Raw genomic sequence first — 17642 nt, 5'->3', positions numbered from 1 at the left:
CCCCGGCCTAGGGGAGGGGGCAGCATGGGGCTTTTCGACATCGGAGATTCCGGTGTGGGCCCCGACCCACCACACCTGTGTTTGTGTCGTGTGTTGGTTTTAATGTGGATTTTTTGTTTCATAAGAGAAGTGACTTTAAAAACATAACACACTTGTCTGAGCTGAAACTATTAAAGGCCAGGGGGTTCCCCCTGCACTCAGTTCCTTTCTAGAGGGCGAGGCTCCTGGGAGGCCAGGGTGTTAGAGGGCCCAGCCTCAGAACTTCAGGGCTGGGGGCAGTGTGGGTGGCCGGGAGCTCTGGGAGAGAAGAAAGTAGAAACTCATCACACTTCACCAGGCTGGGAACTGGGGACTCTGCGCCATCAGGGATGGGTTTTTTTAAATCTTTTTTTCCCCTTTATTTTAGCCTTTCTAGGGCATCAGCTGTCTAGGTCAGGAACGCGTGTGTACTCCTGGATCCCCGCACCTGGACACCCCCCACCCCCGAACCCAGAACAGTCGCTGGCACAGAGTGAGTGCTCAATCGCTGTGCTGAATGAATGAAGTTTAGATACGAACGTGTGATTGTCCCCAGGAGTGGAAAGTCTGGCCTTGTGAGTTGGCAAACACCAAACAGACCAACTCCTTACCAGGTACTGCTGTGCTTAAGGGATGAATTTCTTCCATCTTTATTACTTCTTTTAAATTTATTTTTTTATCCTCACCCGAGGACAATTTTGCATTTATCTTCAGATAGAGCGGGAGGGAGAGAGGGAGGAAAAGAGAGAGAGAAATGTTGACGTGATAGAGACACATCAAGTGGTTGCCACCCACACGACCCCAACTGCGGCCGGGGACAAACCGCAACGGAGGCGCATGCCCTTAGCGGGAACCAAACCCGGGACTCTCTGGTCCGCGGGCCTGCGCTCTAAACTCTGAGCCAAACCGGCCAGGACAAACTTCTTCAATCTTTACACAGCCCCATCTTTCTTTTAAATAAATTCCCCTTTGCTTAGTGACCGAGGGGACTGTCATTGCTTCCTTAAGCTCTTGGGACACCTTCCTGTGTCCTCCAGTAGTAGAAGTTGTGGGTTTCCAGCTGCCCGACACCCATATTCCCAAATTCCAGCAAGGCTTTCAATCTCCATTTGGGGACCAACCCCTCCACCCTGGCGCCTGTGGTTGGACAAGGCACCTCCACTCCTTACTCTAGCTGTCAAGTGGTCCAGGCTGGGCCAATCAGAGCACAGCAGCTCCCTACCAAATCTGATTGATTGAAAAGAGACTCAAGACCTAAGCTGATCCAATCAGAGTAAATCTCAATTAGAACTTGGTCTGGGGCAAGCACTTGTTCTTTTTTGCTGAAGTTGAACCTGAAAGAATGAAGCCCTGAGAGTCACCTTCCTGAGAATGACCCAGAGAGCAGAAGGCAAAGCAAAGAGGTACAGGAAAGTGAGCCCTGATGACGTCATCCAAGCCCTCTCGATCACGCTGCACCTGAAGTCAGTTTCCAAACTTGAATCGATACATTTATTTTCTACTTAAGCAGATTGAATTGGGTTTTCTGTTCGCAATAGCAGAAGTCCTGGCTAGCAGCGTCGGGTAACTCCCAGGTAAATGTAGCTCAGGGTCCTGTGGGTGGGGCAGAAGGACTGGAGAGAAGGCAGGAGTCAGCGGGACCCAGGCTTTCGGTCGGCTGGGCAGATGCCCACAGAGATTTTAAACATCTGATTTGCTTTATGTCGTCCCCATGGAGAATTAAGACCAGAGGGACAGACTTCCAAGACACACATTTTAGCACAGCAGAAGGACTTTCAGACAAGCAGGACCATCAGTATTGCGGTAGACTGCCTCAGCGGGGAGCGAGAGGCCCGTCCCTGGAGATATACAAGTGGTGGCCAGCGACCATCTGGCCGAGTTTCCAGAGGAGGTTCAGGCATCGGGTGGGGCTAGGATAAATGGGTAGTCGCTGCCATATGCAGCCGAGGGCACACCACAGGAATGCAAGGGTGGCTTATTGGCCCTGGGGCTCCCCTCTGGCCCCTGGGAAGGCAAGAGCATGAGGGGATTGGGACACAGCACCTGCAGATTCACACCTTCGGACTCGTGGGGGCCTCCAGCACAGAGAAGACGAGCGACCAAGCTCTGCACCATCTACTAAGAAACGCCACAGGAAGGGGACAGCATGGCCAGCTGGGGTGCCATCAGGCTTCGGGTGGGGGCCCTGGAGGGTCAGAACCATCTGGCTGGGAGGGTTGGGACAACCTGGAAGAGAGACAGGCAGGGGGTGACAATCTGAGACAAGCAGGACCTACAGCCAGCTCACGGCTGTCCTGGATCACAGCTCATGCCCCTGGCCAGCGTTGGTTCCGGCTGTCCCTCCCATCAGGGCTGCCCGCCCCTCCTCCACAGCAAGCCCTCTCTGCCCTCCTCTGCCCCGCAGTCTCCGCTCTGCCTTCCCTGCCTCCACCCCTTCGGTGGGTGTCGGGTCTCCCTGGCTGGGCGGGGCTCTCCTGGGGGCGGGGCCAAGGCATCTTCACCCCTCCTCTCCCCCGCCCTCCTGCAGGGAGAGCAGGGTGGGAGCTCAGGACCCCCCTGCCTTGGTTCAGGGTACCTGGCATGTCTCATACCTTCCTTCTGGCAACTGGGCTCACCGAGCTGGACTGGCTCAGGCAAATGGGGAAACTGAGGCCACTCGCTTCTTCCCTTCTGTCCTGGTCTAAAACCACTCCCAGTGAAACTGAGGGCCACTGCTGGGGGGGGGCTTGAAGCCGTGGGGGAGGGGCTCTTACCCCTAGAGGATGCTGCAGGGGCGCTTCTGTGGCCGTGTGGGCTGGGGACACAGGACCGCCCGGATGGCCTCGTCAAAGACCGTTTTCAAGCCCCGCTGGGTGAGGGCCGAGCACTCCAGGTATTTCACCGAATCTGAGGTGAGGCAGCGAGAGAGCAGAGGCCTAGGTCAGAGGAGGGGCCTGGGCAACCCCCCCCAAAACACACAAGGGCCTGAGGCTGTGTCACTCAGAGCAGGGGTCCAACTCTGCCTGCCTGCTCTGCCTGGAGGGGAGCCCGAGTTCCGTGTGAGGGGTGAGACCCCAGGAGCAGGGCGGTGTCTTTCTGGGACACCTGAGCCTTTAATCTGTAGAAGGGAGGTAGGCATTTTGATACTTTTCTAGGAAGAAAAGGGCTCAAGCCTGTGACCGAATCTCTCCACGACTCAGTTTCTTCTAGAAAATAGCCACCCCCGCCCCCACGCTTTCCCGTGGGCCCGCGGCACTCACGGCCCCTCCAGGACCTTTGATGTCATCTGACCCTTAGCATCACCCCATTTCAAAAAGGAGGACAATGAGCTCCTAGAGGGGGGCCATTTGTCCAGGCACACGCCACCCCGAGGAGCGGAGCGAGAGGAAGGGGACATGGAGACCCCTTCCCTGCCCACGAGGGGACGCCCCCTCCCCCGGGACCCTCAGGCCTGGAGCCGGGGGCACAGACAGCAGCACGGGCAGGCCGAGCCCGTGCCTGGGCTGTGCTCCACGACCTTCTAGAAGGAACCTCTCGTGTGAGATCCATGTCCCCTAGAGCCCCGTTTCCCTGACGTGAGGAACCCCCAGCTCCTTCCGCAAGAAGCCCCCTTTGTAGTTGCCCTGAGACAGAAGAGGGGACCCGTGTGGGCCGGCGCCCACGAAGGGCTCCATCTCTCTCAGCTGGGAGTATCCTCGGGGGTGGAGCGGCCCCATCACTCCAGGGCTGGGGAGGAGGCCAGGCAGGCAGAGGCTGCTGCCGTCCTCATCAGCTGTGCACCCCCCAAGGCCTCTCCCCTTGGCCTGGGCCAGCCTCTGCCCCTCCACCACCGGGGGTCAGCTCCAGCAGGGATTGGCTAGACGCCCAGACAGGACCCCCAGGTCATGTCCTTCCAGAGGGGAAAGGACTCAGCAACTCTGTGGGCCAGCTTGGGCAGGTGGGGAGACTGAGGCCCAGGGAGAAGCCACAGGCTCCAGGTCACACAGACGGTCAGCGCCAGCACCGGGACCCGCTGCCAGGCTTTTCGGCCCCTTCCTCTCCCAAAGCACGTGCTCCAAAGGGAGAGGGTGGCCTGCAGGCGGGACAGTCGTCTTGGGCAGAAGGGCCCAGGGGCAGGCTGGTCAGAAAGAGGAGAAGGCAGGGGCTCGGTCCTGGTACACGGGAGGACAGACACGTGGGCCGGGAGCCAGAGCCCAGGACGGGGCGTGGGACCCAGGGCTCAGCGGGGCTGAGGTCCCCCAGGGGAGATGGCCATGTCACTCGGCTCGTCACGGGGAGGGGGAGGTGGCAGCTGCGGTTTCTCTTCCTGTGCAGAGATGTGAGTCCCCAGGGCCCTCCCAGTTCCGGCGGAAGGAAGAGCAGTGGGCTGAGGCAGGGACAGGGTGAGGTGGCCCGACTGAGTGGGGGCCAGGTCCTCGGCCTCAGGCCCTGGGGTGAGCAGAGCACCTTGGATAGCTGGGCCACTGCTCGGAGTGGCCAGGCCCACTGGGCTCCAGGCAGGGCGGACCTGACCAGACAGCAGGTCCCAACACCACAGGAGAGGCCGGAGCCCTCCGTCAGCCCCTCCCTGGTGCAGGCAGCCCTGAGCCACCGCGAGGACGCCGCTAAGCCAGCAATTTGCTGCCCTGTGTTCAAGTCCCAGTTCTGCCCCCCACCAGCCGTGTGACCTTTAAAACGATACTTTACTTCTCGGGTGCAGAGATCAGGCGGCGGAGAGTTGGGCTGAGAAGTCTGGGGGCAGGGAGAGGGAGGCGAGGAGACAGAGGGAAGGCCTCACCCTTCAAACCCGAGGCAGAAGCACCTCCTCCAGGGAGCCTTCCCAGAGGCCCAAACCTGATTGGCTGCTTGTGCTCTAAGCAGCCACAGCACACCCTGCTCCATCCCTGCTTCTGTGTGCAAAACACACTTCATGTCAAAATCTGATTATGGATTATACTACCAATAATAGTTAACACAGACTGGTTCCCATGTGCGGCACTGCTCTGAGTGCTTCATGAGTGTGAATTACTGTAATTCTCCCAACTGCCCAGAACTATGACTGTGGCCAGGTTTTACTGATGGGGAAACAGGCACAGAGATGCTAAGTGACTGGTCCAGGGTCACACAGCTAGTGCCCAGCACAGCCAGGGTTTGAACCGCATAGCGGGCCCTGGAGCCCATGCCTGCATCTAGCTCCTTTCTCTGAGCCCAAGCTCCGTACCAATTTCCTTGGCTAGTGCCAAGCCCTGTGGGTAGGTAATAGGTGCCAGTTTCTTCTCCTTCAGCTTCTCGATAGTGTCCTTGTCATCCCGCAGGTCCAGCTTGGTGCCCACCAGGATGATGGGTGTGCTGGGGCAGTGGTGCCGAACCTCAGGAAACCACTGGACAGGTGGGAGGACAAAAGGGGGCACGAGATTGTGCGGGACAGGGGAGGGGGCACGAGATTGTGCGGGACAAGGGGAGGGGCACGAGATTGTGTGGGACAAGGGGAGGGGGCACGAGATTGTGCGGGGGAGGGGGCCCGAGATTGTGCGGGACAAGGGGAGGGGTCACGAGATTGTGCGGGACAAGGGGAGGGGGCACGAGATTGTGTAGGAAGCAAGGGGCACAGAGTGGGGAGAAGCAGGCACCGAGTTGTGAGGAGAAAGAGGCAGGCAGGAGGGTGTGAGAGGAGGAGGCGCGTGGTTGCAGGAAGGAGGAGGCACGATTTTGTGCAGAGATAAGAGGCGGGGGTGAGGGTGTGCAGGGAGGAGAGAGGACAAGGTTTTAGAGGGCAGACAACACAGCTGACAGTCCCAGCCCCTCTGAGGCTCCAAGTCTCACCCCCTGAGTCCCCAGGCCCTGGTTGGTGCTGGGGACCCTCTGCCCATACCCTCTGCTGCCCAAGGAACAGGCTTCAAGTTGCAGGTCCCTCCTTCCCTCCTTCCTTTCCTTGGGGCCACCTGTCCACAAGCCCCTGGGCTCCCAGGCCCTGCTCTGCCCAGCTCACCTTGGCGCGGACATTCTCATAGGAGGCTGGGCTGACGAGGGAGAAGCAGATGAGGAAGACATCCTAGGAACACAGCAGGCAGGCGTTAGAGCGAAGGGAGGCTGGGGTCCCCGCTGCGCCCTCCCGCCCCCCACGCACCTGGCAGCACGAAGCAGTGGGCCAGCCCCGGGGGCACTGCGGGTTAGGCCTAGCAGAGCAGGGGTGCCTGCCACCCTACCAGCAGGCTGCTGCCCGTCCACCCCAGCTTCCCAGGCCCCGGCTGTCCTCGGTGCCTCCCGCTCACACAGCGCCCTGCAGCAGGCTGCTGCCCGTCCACCCCAGCTTCCCAGGCCCGGCTGTCCTCGGTGCCTCCCGCTCACACAGCGCCCTGCAGCAGGCTGCCCCCGTCCACCCCAGCTTCCCAGGCCCCGGCTGTCCTCGGCGGCTCCCGCTCACACAGCGCCCTGCAGCAGGCTGCCCCCGTCCACCCCAGCTTCCCAGGCCCCGGCTGTCCTCAGCGGCTCCCGCTCACACAGCGCCCTGCAGCAGGCTGCCCCCGCCCACCCCAGCTTCCCAGGCCCGGGCTGTCCTCAGCGGCTCCCGCTCACACAGCGCCCTGCAGCAGGCTGCCCCCGCCCACCCCAGCTTCCCAGGCCCGGGCTGTCCTCGGCGGCTCCCGCTCACACAGCGCCCTGCAGCAGGCTGCCCCCGCCCACCCCAGCTTCCCAGGCCCCGGCTGTCCTCGGCGGCTCCCGCTCACACAGCGCCCTGCAGCAGGCTGCCCCCGTCCACCCCAGCTTCCCAGGCCCGGGCTGTCCTCGGCGGCTCCCGCTCACACAGCGCCCTGCAGCAGGCTGCCCCCGTCCACCCCAGCTTCCCAGGCCCCGGCTGTGCTCGGTGGCTCCCGCTCACACAGCGCCCTGCAGCAGGCTGCCCCCGTCCACCCCAGCTCCCCAGGCCCGGGCTGTCCTCAGCGGCTCCCGCTCACACAGCACCCTGCAGCAGGCTGCCCCCGTCCACCCCAGCTTCCCAGGCCCGGGCTGTCCTCAGCGGCTCCCGCTCACACAGCGCCCTGCAGCAGGCTGCCCCCGCCCACCCCAGCTTCCCAGGCCCGGGCTGTCCTCAGCGGCTCCCGCTCACACAGCGCCCTGCAGCAGGCTGCCCCCGTCCACCCCAGCTTCCCAGGCCCGGGCTGTCCTCAGCGGCTCCCGCTCACACAGCGCCCTGCAGCAGGCTGCCCCCGTCCACCCCAGCTTCCCAGGCCCGGGCTGTCCTCAGCGGCTCCCGCTCACACAGCGCCCTGCAGCAGGCTGCCCCCGCCCACCCCAGCTTCCCAGGCCCCGGCTGTGCTCGGTGGCTCCCGCTCACACAGCGCCCTGCAGCAGGCTGCCCCCGCCCACCCCAGCTTCCCAGGCCCGGGCTGTCCTCAGCGGCTCCCGCTCACACAGCGCCCTGCAGCAGGCTGCCCCCGTCCACCCCAGCTTCCCAGGCCCGGGCTGTCCTCAGCGGCTCCCGCTCACACAGCGCCCTGCAGCAGGCTGCCCCCGTCCACCCCAGCTTCCCAGGCCCGGGCTGTCCTCAGCGGCTCCCGCTCACACAGCGCCCTGCAGCAGGCTGCCCCCGTCCACCCCAGCTTCCCAGGCCCCGGCTGTGCTCGGTGGCTCCCGCTCACACAGCGCCCTGCAGCAGGCTGCGGCCCGTCCACCCCAGCTTCCCAGGCCCTGGCTGTCCTCAGTGGCTCCCGCTCACACAGCGCCCTGCAGCAGGCTGCCCCCGCCCGCCGAGGGGAGAGGAGGCCACAGGGGAGCTCCAGAACCTGACTCCTGACCAGACACTCACGGACCCCACCGTCTGGGTACCAGCCCGGGAGGGGGGTCAGGATGGAGGGGACAGGGAGTGGTGGTTGCCCAGCAACCACAGAGCCACCTGCAGGCTTTCCTGGTCTCTTCTCCCCTCACCCAGCACACCCAGGGTCCACTGTCCCGGGCTCCCCATTGAACCCCATCCTGGGTCTGCCTGCCCACCCACAGGGAGCCAGTGGTACAGAGCCCATGGGGGTGGGACTGGGAGGAGGGCAGAGTGGTAACTGGGGCTGATGGAGGGCTGGGGGCAGCAGGAGGAGTCCCTGGCTGTGCCTGGGGCGGACAAGGCAGAGTCCTGTAGCTGGGCCTTAAGGGGGGGTCAGAGTTCACCAGGCCAAACTGGCCCGAGGGCACCGCACGCAGAGGGGACAGGGCAGGCAGAGGCAGCAGAGGAAAGGTGCAGGGAGCTCACTGTCTGCGGGTAGGAGAGCGGCCGCAGGCGGTCATAGTCCTCCTGCCCGGCGGTGTCCCACAGCCCGAGGTTCACCGGCTTGCTGTCCACCATCACGTTAGCTGAGTAGTTGTCAAACCTGTGGGAGCAGGCAAGACAGAGGGTCAGTCTCCAGCCCGAGCCCAGGGCCCTCCGGTCCAGCCCTAAGTGTTTCATGGTACAGGCTGGACCCAGAGAGGGCCTGCAACAGGACCAAAGTCACACAGCGCTGTACGGTGAATTAGGTTTTCTTCTCTTTTTTTTCCATTATTGATTTACAACATAAAAAGTGTTAAACTCAGGTAAGTATAAAGAGGAAAACACTGTCTCCATCATGTTTCTGCCCTCACCTATCATTTGGAGAGGCGATTTTTCAAGGCTGTATAATATTTCCTCCCATGTTTGCTCAGAATACATTTACCCACCTCCTATGCTGGACATTGAGGCCGGTCACCCCGTATGTCCTGAACAAGCGTTTATCCCTGTGTTAGGGGGGTCCCCCAGAAGCAACCCTGTGAGGAGGAGGCAGTGCCAGTGGTTTACGTGGGCAGTGAGCTGGCAGCATGGAGGGCATTGGGGAGGAGACGAGGAAGGGGCCGCACACACAGGGCAAGCCAGTGAGCTGTGGCCAGGGGGGCACGGGGCAGCCAGGGCCACCTGGGCGACGGCATGGGCCATGCTCAGGGCACCCCCAAGAGGGGGCAGGAGCTGGGGTATCAGCCCCCATCTCCATCTTCCACTGGCAGAGGCATGTCCTGGGGTGTTCACTCCCTGGTTTTCCAACCCAGCCTCAGGGCACCCTGAAAGCTGTCAGTCACAGGGGGTTTGGGGAGACGCCACTGGCACATCCTGGAAAGACACATGCCGAAGGGAGAGCGCGGGGCACCAGTGCCAACTGCAGAAACCTCCCTGCCAGCGCTGGAGGGGCCCCAGGGCACTCAAATGAGCTGCCAAATTTAAAAAAGAAAAATTTGCCCTGGCCAGTTTGGCTCAGCGGTTAGAGCGTCGGCCTGCGGTCCGGAGAGACCCAGGTTCGGTTCCCGCTAAGGGCACGTACTTCGGTTGCAGTTTGTCCCCGGCCCTGGTTGGTCGTGCGGGTGGCAGCCACTCGATGTGTCCCTTCACGTCGATGTTTCTCTCTCTCTCTCCTTCCTCTCTCTCCCTCCCACTCTATCTGTACAAAAAATGGAAAAATATCCTCGGGTGAGGATAAAAAAAATAAAAAAAGAAAAAAGAAAAAAGAAAAATTTTTTCTTTATTGATTTTAGAGAGAGAGGAAAGGAGAGAGAGAGAGATAGAAACATCGATGAGAAAGAACATCGATTGGCCGCCTCCTGCATGCCCCCCACTGGGGATCGGGCCCACAACCTGGGCATATGCCCTGACCAGGAATCGAACCAGAGACCTCTTGGTGCGTGGGTCGATGCTCAACCACTGAGCCACACTGGCTGGGCAAGCTGCCAAATTTTTAAAACATTCAATTCAACAGCATTTTTACTACACACATCCTTGAGGAAAAGATGCTCGTTCCTCCTGCTCTGGAAGAGAAAACCGGGACCAGAGCAGCAGAGTGACTTGCTCAAGGCCACACAGCCAACGAGTGACCGAGCCAGGTGGGAAGCCAGTGCTCACTGCCTCGTGCCACAGCGGTGCTCCCACAGACGCCCCCACCTCTGTCCCTGAGGGCTGGGGGCAGCATCTGTGTCTCCTCACTGAGGTCATCCACACAGGCCATCGTCCCCTGACCCGGCCCGCTGAGACCTCGGGCTCTTCCAGCTTCCTTCCTCCTGTCCCACGCCGGCCAAGCCGCTGCCCAGCGAGGCTCACACTGCCCGCCTCCCGGACTGGCTCATGCTGGGTCCCCGCCTGGAATGTCCTTCACACCCCCCTTTGTCCAGATGTCCCCCCACACTCTCAGGCCCTTGTTCTTGCCTGTGCCTCTCTAGAACATTTCCATCCCCTTTCCCGCTGCCTCCCACCAGGCTCAGAGCCCCGCTCTGGCAGGCCCTCCTTCTTGGGGTAACCTCTGGCCACCTCTTCCCTGTCCTCCACCTGGAAGGCTGTCATTCCCTCCCTCCGCTACTGCGCTGCCGTGACCGTGACCGTGACCGTGACCGTGACCGTGAGCAGGCGCTCTCTGGGCCTCCGGCTGCCTGGCGGGGCCGCGCCTGCTTCTGCTCCTGTCTCAGGCCCGGCAGTGAGTCCAGGTGAAACAATTAAACCAACGCAGCTGAAGCCCTGGTGCTGCCACCTCCTCCGTGAAGCCCTCACAGAAGGCTGCCCAGTGACAGGCTGCAGAAGCCCTAATGTTTCAGAGTCACTCCAAAGACACCTGTCCCGAGAAAGACCCCACACACAGAAAAAAAAGAAAGCTGACAGCCTGATGTCTTAACACACTGTGCTAGGTCAGCCCCGGAGACTGTTCCTGGCCACCTGTCTGCTCCTCAGACGGCCCTGCTCCCTCCCGCCTGGGAAGCTCCCGACTTCCCACTGCCCTTCCCCCACCGCTGGGCTGTCCCCTACACGACCCCTCCTCCAGCCTCCTGTCAATGTCACCTCCTCCAGGAAGCCTTTCCTGACTCCCAGCCAGGTTGGAGTCCCAACCCAGCAATCTGTGGTGAACTCAGCACACTCAAAGTCAAGCACCAAGCCTGGTTTGTCCTTACTGCACCTGAGGCCAGCACTGTGCTTGCCACATAGTAGGTGTTCTGCGTACCTACTGTGGGCACCACCCATACCACTGGGATTTCGGGTCCAGGGAGACACCACCGGGCATGGTGGGAAGAGACTTGTCTGTGTTGTTTTGGCTTCGCCAGAAACACTCCTTTACGATAAAGCTTAGGGGGTTGGGACACTCTCTCCTCTCATGTCCAGTCTGAAACTCTGGTGCTCCAAAGCCTCCTGAAATTCATAAGCCAAAGGTGTCTCCAGGCCGCCCCCAGGGTCGCAGGGGCTGTGGCCATGAGGAAACGCTGCATCCTAGGGTCTGTAGCAGCACCGAGCACCTGCGCTGGGGCCGAGCAGAGGGCTAGGGGCCTTCATCCGATAGGTCTTGAAGTCCCACGTCACCAAGACAAAAGGACCTCGAGTTACTCCCATTAGACAGATGAGGAAATCGAGGCCCCAAGGGGTTAAGTAACTTTCCCCAAACCAGCCAGCTGGTTAGCAGAGGAGCTGGGATTTGAACTCTGCCTCTTCCATGACATCCGTTAGTGAGCCGGGGACAGCGCCCGGAGTTGGGAGGGAACAGAGCTCCCTGTGAAGCCTTGTCCTGGCTGTGTGACCCTGGGTGAGTGACCTAGCTTTTCTGAGCCTCACTTGGGACCACCAGGAGGATCCAGAGAAGAAGACATTGAAGCCACCCCAGGGGGAGATGCTGAGAAGCTGAGTAATCTTCTGATCAATGTCCCTACGTACCCCTCCGCTGGCCCCTCTCCGAAGGATCAGCTGTCCGAGCCGGGGGATTGCTGTGGGGACTCGGCAGTGACCTGCAGCTCCCGGGGGGGGGGGGCTTACTTCAGAGACCCACAGGCAGTCTGGACGAGAGGACCTCACCTTCCCACTGTGCCCCATTTCCAGATGAGGACATGGGGCTCACAGCAGGAAGGGACTTGCCCACGATGTCAGTCAGTTGGTGGCAGAGCCCGGCTAGACCCTGTTACCCAATTCAGAGCCGGTGCGGTAAGGAAACATCGCTGCAACTGCACGGCTGGGACTCAGCGGACTTTGCGCTGGGGCAAGGGGGCCCACTCCAAATTCTGGGAGGGCAGGGAGCTCACATTTGCTGGGCACCCAGGAGTGCCAAGTGCTGTTCAGGCCCGTCGGACTTAGATCATTCCCGGGGGCCCAGGGAGTGGAGTCTACCATTGTCCCCGTTCTCAGCGAGGAAACTGAGTCAGAGCCCGGGGGCTACCTGCCCCAGGTCACGGAGCTGCGGCATTTTCACCCAGACTCTGCAGCCTCTTTCGGGGGGCCCTGGACTGGAGGAGGAAAGGGGGCAGGTGAAAGGTGCCGATTCCAGCTCCTCCTCGGGGCAGGCTGACCGTGACCTGCCTGCAACGTTCTCGGCTCTGCTCTGGAAGCTGGTGGAGCAGATGAGGGCAGGGCCCTGCCTCCCAGAGCTTCAGTCCCGCAGGGGCCATCAGATCGGGACAGGCTGTGAAGAACGTCAAGCAGGGTGGTAGGATGGAGGGGGCCCGGGGGAGGCAGGGACCACACTAGACAGGGGGTCAGGGAGGTCATTCCTGAGCCAGGAACCGAAGGATGGGAAGGGGAGAGGGCAGAGGCTTGTGGGAGTGGGCGTGTCTGGGGGCGGCACTCAGGGCTTTCAAGGCCGGGATACGAGAGGAGCTTTCGCTGTCAGGGGGAATCCTGAAGCGATGTGAGCCCCTGGCTCCACTCCCCGGGGAAAGCTCACAGGGCTTCCAGCTGAGGATGGCTATAAGGGGGCGTGGTGGAAAGGGGGACCCCCTCTGCCACAGGCACTGAGGGCAGGGTCTTCCTGCCATGTCTTTGTATCCCCAGCACCGAGCAGGCTCTTGTCCCCCCATCTGTGAAATGGGGGCCTGGCCCTGAGCTGTTAGCCCCCGGCTGCTGGTAGCAAGCTGAGCTGGGCTCTTCGTTTTCCTGATCTGTGCCCGGAGCACGTGCCTCCCTGTCCCCAGCAAACCCTACCGTCCCCAGCCCCAGAAGCTCTCTGACCTTCATCTCTGTGCCAGAGATCCCGGGCTGCCTGTTTCCCCAACTCCATGCTCCCCCGTGCCCCCGCCCCTCACTGTCAAGGGCTCCACAAGGTCCCGGCCACAGCCGCGCAGGGATCCTAGCAGACTCTGCACCAGAAGACAGAAGAAGGTGGCAGGCAGGACTGGTCAGGTACTTTGCAGGATCCAATGCAAAATGAAAACACAGGACTCCTTATTCAAAAATTAAGGATTTCGAGACGGGGATGAGAGCATCAAACCAAGTGCAGGCCCTGGGGTCCGTGCAGCGGCGCACACGGCTCTGTGAAGTCTGCCCGAGCCTCCGACCCAACTCCTCGAGTCCCGGGAGGCCGGACCTTGTCTGGTCCACTCCGGCTGCCCTTCTGCAAGGTTGTCCAGGACCAGCAAGTCCACCAGGGGCCAGTCTCCGCAAGTTGCTGAGAGCAGCTGACCACTGGCCCCGCCGTCCTGCAGCGGAGAACACGCCTTCCATCCCCCGTACGGGGGAGGCGCCCAGGCAACAACCCGGTGACAGTGACCCTCTGCAGGAGCTGCTTAGTCTGATGACACACCTGCTGCACTACTCAGATCTAGAGCCAGCCCTCCCCCTGCAGCAGGAGGTGCTGGTCCACGGTGGGTGATCGATGGTGGATGGGCACACAGGGCAAGGGCCGAGAGAGGTGTGTGGCGGCGCCAAGGTGTATGGGGAGCTGGGGACCCAGCGGGCAGTTATTGGGTTCCCAGGCTCCCTAGCCAGGTGCCCCTGTCCTGTCCTGGCTGCCTGCCTTCCTGCTGGCTGGGCCAGCTCAGAGTGCAGGGGAGAAGTGTCGGTAGAGGGATCAGGGCACCGGAGAGCCTGGGGCAGCCCCTGCGTGGTCGTGAGCCTCCGCGTCCTCCCTGGGTGGGGTGGTGTCATAATACCCAGCTCCCGGTAGGATCCAATGAGGTCACACATGTGTGACATTTTGTGGGGGCCAGTACACAGCAGACCCTCAAATCTGGTAGCTGTCTGTGATCAGTCCTCCTGGTCTCCCCACGAAGTTCAGTTCAGGTCAACACGCCTCCCGTGTGAGACACAGATTACACTGGGCACAGGCACTGCTCGGGCAGTGGGCGAGGGTCCCTGCACTCCACAGGCTCATGGTTAGAAGGCAAATAAAGTTATTCTGGGGAGTGGGAGACCCCTTCTGGCTAGCTCAGCAAGGCTTCCTGGAGCAGGGAGCCCCAGAGGTGGGCCTCGCATCTTAGAAGTGGACACACGCAGGACAGGTCCTCCAGCAGAGGGAGCAGCTTGAGCCAAGGCCCTGAGGTGGAAATGCTGGGGAGAGTTTGGTGAAGCGAAGGGGCCCGGGAGCGGGGAAGGAAGGTTGATGGAAGACCAGGCAGAGCCTTCAATGCCCTGCTGCAGACTTGGGAAGTCATCCTGTGAGTGATGGGGCCACTGGGGGCAGAGGGGACTTATCCTTCCCTCCTGAGTCTGACACCCACACTTCATTACATACATGTCGAGTGACAACCCTGACTCCACATCCAACAAGAGGACAGGACTCTGATTGGCCTCCAGATGGCACTCCCCTCTCCCCAGCACACACGTGTGTTCTGGTATCTCTGCTCCTTGTCATCCAAGCCCTTGAGGACCTCGTCCTTCCCCCGCCCTGTCGCCCTCCTCCACCGTGGGGGCTGCCTCCCCAGATCACCAGGCAGCTATGCCAGTTGCTCAGCCCCCACGTGCCCACACATGGCCGGCACACAGAAGTGCCCGAGTGGGAGTGGGCTTGGTGATGCGTGTCTCCCCAGCCTCCATGCGCCCGCCGCCCACGCGAGACTCACACGGTGGGGATGTACTCTCCCGGGAAGGCATTGGTGGTGTAGCTGATGAGAAGGCAGGTCTTTCCCACGGCTCTGAAAGACAAGAAGTTCCAGAGGGCGTCAGTCACAGGCCCTGACCGGTCCCCTCACCCACCCTCTGGGCCTCAGTTCCCCGTCTGAGGGTTCCCGGCTCAGGGTCCTCACGCCCGAGAGCCACGGAGTCATCTGGGGTGCTTGTCAACGGGCAGACTTCTGTCCCAGAGATTCTCACCATGGCTGTGGGCAGAACTGGGGATGTGTGTTTTGAAAAGGCTTTCCCAGGTGACACTGATGTGGGACAGAGGGCTGGAAGCAGGGGGTGCCCGAGACACCCCTGAAGTGGACAATGCTGCAGGCCCCCAGTGCTTGTCGGGGAGGGCTCTGCCATCACACACCTGGGCTGGCACCTGCCAGTGGCACAAACTTGGGCAAGTCCGTTAGTCTCTCTGTGCCTCAGTTTCCCCATCGAGAAACAAGGATGAGATGAGTCCCTCCTCAGAGGAGGGTGCTAAAAGGTAAATTAGACGAAGCCCATAGTAAACCAAGCCCAGTGCAGGGCGCGGGGCAGCCAGCAGCTGTTGGGGAGCCGCCCCGCCCCCGCCCTGCACAGCAGTGAAGACTCAGCGTGCTGCAGTCAGAGGGACCGGGGTTCAGACCCCAGAAGGTCTTGGGCGAACTATTTCATGTCTTTGGGCTTCCGTTCTCCCAGCTGTCAAATGGGCCTAATACGAGGGCTGGTGAGGGGATGAACCAGATCTGTGACTAAGCCCCGGGCCGGGCGCACAGTAAGTGCTAAATAAAGAGTGGTCCCCTCGCCCAGCCAGTGCGGCTCAGGAGACTGAGCGTTGTCCGTGGACTGAGTGGTTGGATTCCTGCTCAGGGCACGTGCCCACTGGGGGGCGTGCAGGAGGCAGCTGATCAGTGTGTTGCTCTCACATTGATGTTTCTATCTCTCTCTCCCTTCCTCTCTCTCTCTCAAAACATTTTTTTTTAAAAAAAAGAGTGATCGCCCTTTATCCACACTGTTTCCCCCAGCCTGCTGGGCTGGGAGGGGACCCAGGTGGAGGCCAAAGGGGCAGCCCTGGCCCTCCCCCTTGCTCCCCTGTTTTGTCACTTCCTCCGTTCTAAGGGGCTAGCTGCCCCGTCCTCCCCACCCCGCCCTCCCTGGGCCTGGCAGCAAAGGTAACTTTGAATGACTGAACGTTGCCCTTGGCTTCCGCCCTGCCCCGCTCAGATCAGATACAAAGCAGAAGTGGGCAGCAGGACGATAATGGCCAGAGTGCATCAGAATCAGCTGAGGGCAGCCTCACCCACTGGCCCGCCCCCTCGACCCATCAGAGTGAAGGCAGCCGGGGCCTCGGGGACCCAGGCCGGGGAAGAGCTATCTCTGGAGGCTCAGGCTGCCCCCCTGGGGAACAGGAGAGCTGGACAGGAGGCCTACCCAGCTGGAGTGGGCTGGGCTGGGCTGGGCCTGCGGAAACCCCAGGATGGACCCGTGGACTGGACCCCGAGACACTCTTGCTGGGAGGCACCGTGAGAGATTGGCATTTGGACCTGTCAGCTCACAGCGGAGGAGAGTGAGGCCCGCAGGAGGGCATGACAGCCGGAGGTCACTGAGGTCTGGCAGCCCCAAACTGACCCCCACCACCCCTCTCTTCGTCCCTTCTGCTTCCCCAGCTCTGCCTCATGTCCCCACCTCGGCTTTCAGCCACCTCCCCACATCCTCCCCAGCGAGGCAGCGCGGGGGAGGGGAGCTCGTACTGTGCACAGGACAACCACTCCTAATGCCCGAGGTGACCCCCCTCAGTTCCGGTGGGAGTTCCCAGGTGGCCGGCTGAGGTTCAGAGGGGCACTGGACTTCCCCAAGGCCACACGGCAGCATAAGCCAGCGACTAGAGCCCAGGTCAGCCTGGGCACCAAGGCCAGATTGTTGGCTCCCCCTCCCCCACAGGCGCCCCACGCTGAAGACTGAGGTCCCATGGGAGACCTGCCCCAGCACCTTCAGCACAGGCGAGGGGCCCCAGGCACCTCACCAGCAGTCCTACACCCTCCATCCAGGAAGCTCCCAGCGTGAGGGGGACAGAGAGAGCGAGGCTGTCCGCAGCCCACCCCGGGGCTCCCTCTGGTTCCTGGGAGAAGGGACAGTTCCTCCTGGCTGCCTCCCAGGGACTCCTACGAGTAAGGGGGCTTCCTCAGGGACACCTGTGCAGGAGGGTCTCAGGGCTCCGGGCAGAGGCCGAGAGGCTCAGCCAGGTACCTACCCATCTCCCACCACCACGCATTTGATAGCCTGCATCCTGTCGGGCCGAGGGCGGCGGCAGTGACGGTGGAGAGTGGCTTCGGCACCAGGGGTGTGGAGAGCCTGGCGGGGCGCCCCGGCGGAGCAGCAGCGACAGGAGGCAGGAGGAAGCGGAAGGGGAACTTGCCCAAGCTGCCCCCACAGCCGTTTGCAGGGGGCGGAGCATGCGGTCTGGCCCAACAGCTGGGGGGCCTCGGTGCTGGGCTGGGCCCTGGCCACCCCCACCGCCATCCCTGCTCTGGGGCACCAGCTAGAGACCTAGGGACCCTCTCAGCTGGGGACACGCTTCCATGGGCAGGGCCAGAACCAGAACTGTTCTCTGTGGGCTTGAGGTTTCCGAGAATTCAGTTCACCTCACTCCAAGCAGTAAGCACTGAATGAGCACCGTCTGTGTGCCAGGCACAGCATCGGGCACCGGTGAGTCCAGGGTGCAAGGGGCACAGCGGTAGTCCGTCAAGGCAGGAAGTGATGGGGCCACAGGGGATCGACAGGGAGGGGACCTGAGTTGCACAGCAGAGAGCTGGGGCCTGCGAGGTGGCACCAGGCCGGCACGTGAAAG

General features: G+C 61.7%; 1 protein-coding gene across 1 annotated transcript; it reads right to left on the bottom strand.

Moving 5' to 3' along the window:
* Positions 1-932: 932 nt before the first annotated feature.
* Positions 933-17182, bottom strand: RAC2 (Rac family small GTPase 2). Its single transcript, XM_036252073.1, has 7 exons — positions 17046-17182; positions 14767-14838; positions 8219-8336; positions 5966-6028; positions 5198-5357; positions 2772-2904; positions 933-2244 (listed from the first exon to the last, which is right to left on the bottom strand). Exons 1-6 carry the CDS (start codon positions 17078-17080, stop codon positions 2774-2776), a joined length of 579 nt encoding a protein of 192 aa, XP_036107966.1. The 5' UTR covers positions 17081-17182; the 3' UTR covers positions 933-2244; positions 2772-2773.
* Positions 17183-17642: the final 460 nt, after the last annotated feature.

Source organism: Molossus molossus, unplaced genomic scaffold (assembly GCF_014108415.1).
Source record: "Molossus molossus isolate mMolMol1 unplaced genomic scaffold, mMolMol1.p scaffold_m16_p_10, whole genome shotgun sequence".
Lineage (NCBI taxonomy): Eukaryota > Metazoa > Chordata > Mammalia > Chiroptera > Molossidae > Molossus > Molossus molossus.
Note: the sequence above shows the minus strand (reverse complement) of the source record. Positions and strands in the feature narration are given on the sequence as shown.